Source organism: Penaeus monodon, chromosome 29 (genome assembly GCF_015228065.2).
Source record: "Penaeus monodon isolate SGIC_2016 chromosome 29, NSTDA_Pmon_1, whole genome shotgun sequence".
Taxonomy (NCBI): Eukaryota; Metazoa; Arthropoda; class Malacostraca; order Decapoda; family Penaeidae; genus Penaeus; species Penaeus monodon.
In genome coordinates, this window is record NC_051414.1 from 20,216,688 (window position 1) to 20,217,495 (window position 808).

Sequence of the window (808 nt, forward strand, 5' to 3'; positions counted from 1 at the left end):
GTGACCTTTAAAAAAAAATTATGATTCTTTATATATTTATGATTCTAAATATATAAAGTTGTACCCTTATGGAACAGTGAACAGCTGAAGTTAACAATGATTCTATGAAACAAAATGCATGCCCCCCCCCTCCCCTCATCTGTTTCAAGTACTCTCAGATCAAGGCAAAAGATTGACAGATCCTGCTTTAAAAGTCTTTGGAAGGTGTTCAAAAATTCAAGTTTTAGGTGTCATTCACTAAATTAAGTTCTGCCAGTCTTTAGAGTTAAATTCATCCAAATAATGAATGACTTTACCAACTTCAACTATAAGGTTTCTTCTATTCTAAAAGTTATATATTTTATCAACAGGCGTTCGGAGACCAAAGATGTTAATCTGAATGTTATTGGTTCTCCACCAATGACAAGACGAGAAGGTATAAAAGCATCAAGACCAACCTTGCCACGAACAAGAATCAACACTGCTTGGACAGCAGCTCAAACGTAAGAGTCGTTTATGTGTATTTGGATGAAAAAGTACTCTTCGGATTTCTCTTCAGAGTTCTATATTATACTTATTTAATTTTTGACTTTCACTAACTATACTTGATACAGTTCTAGCTGGAATGAAATTAAATGTACAGTTTCATTGAAGTGTCAGTTGTATCAGACTGATTAGATAATAATTGATTAAGATAAGATTGTCAACCATGGCCAACATTTTGATGATGTCTTGTGTCAGTGGTGTAAGCAGTGCAAGTATATATAAAAGGTGTTTGAAAGGGTCATGGCACATAATAATCAGGGGTAAGTTTATGATTTTTTGTTTT

General features: G+C 33.4%; 1 protein-coding gene across 1 annotated transcript in view; it reads left to right on the top strand.

Annotated features, from left to right (window-relative positions):
* LOC119592004 overlaps nt 1-808 on the top strand; it is a gene marked incomplete in the record, with an annotated part of 16,446 nt that overhangs the window by 12,200 nt on the left and 3,438 nt on the right. Inside the window, 1 exon segment of the mRNA XM_037940777.1 lies at nt 351-482. Coding sequence (XP_037796705.1) covers nt 351-482 — 132 coding nt within the window.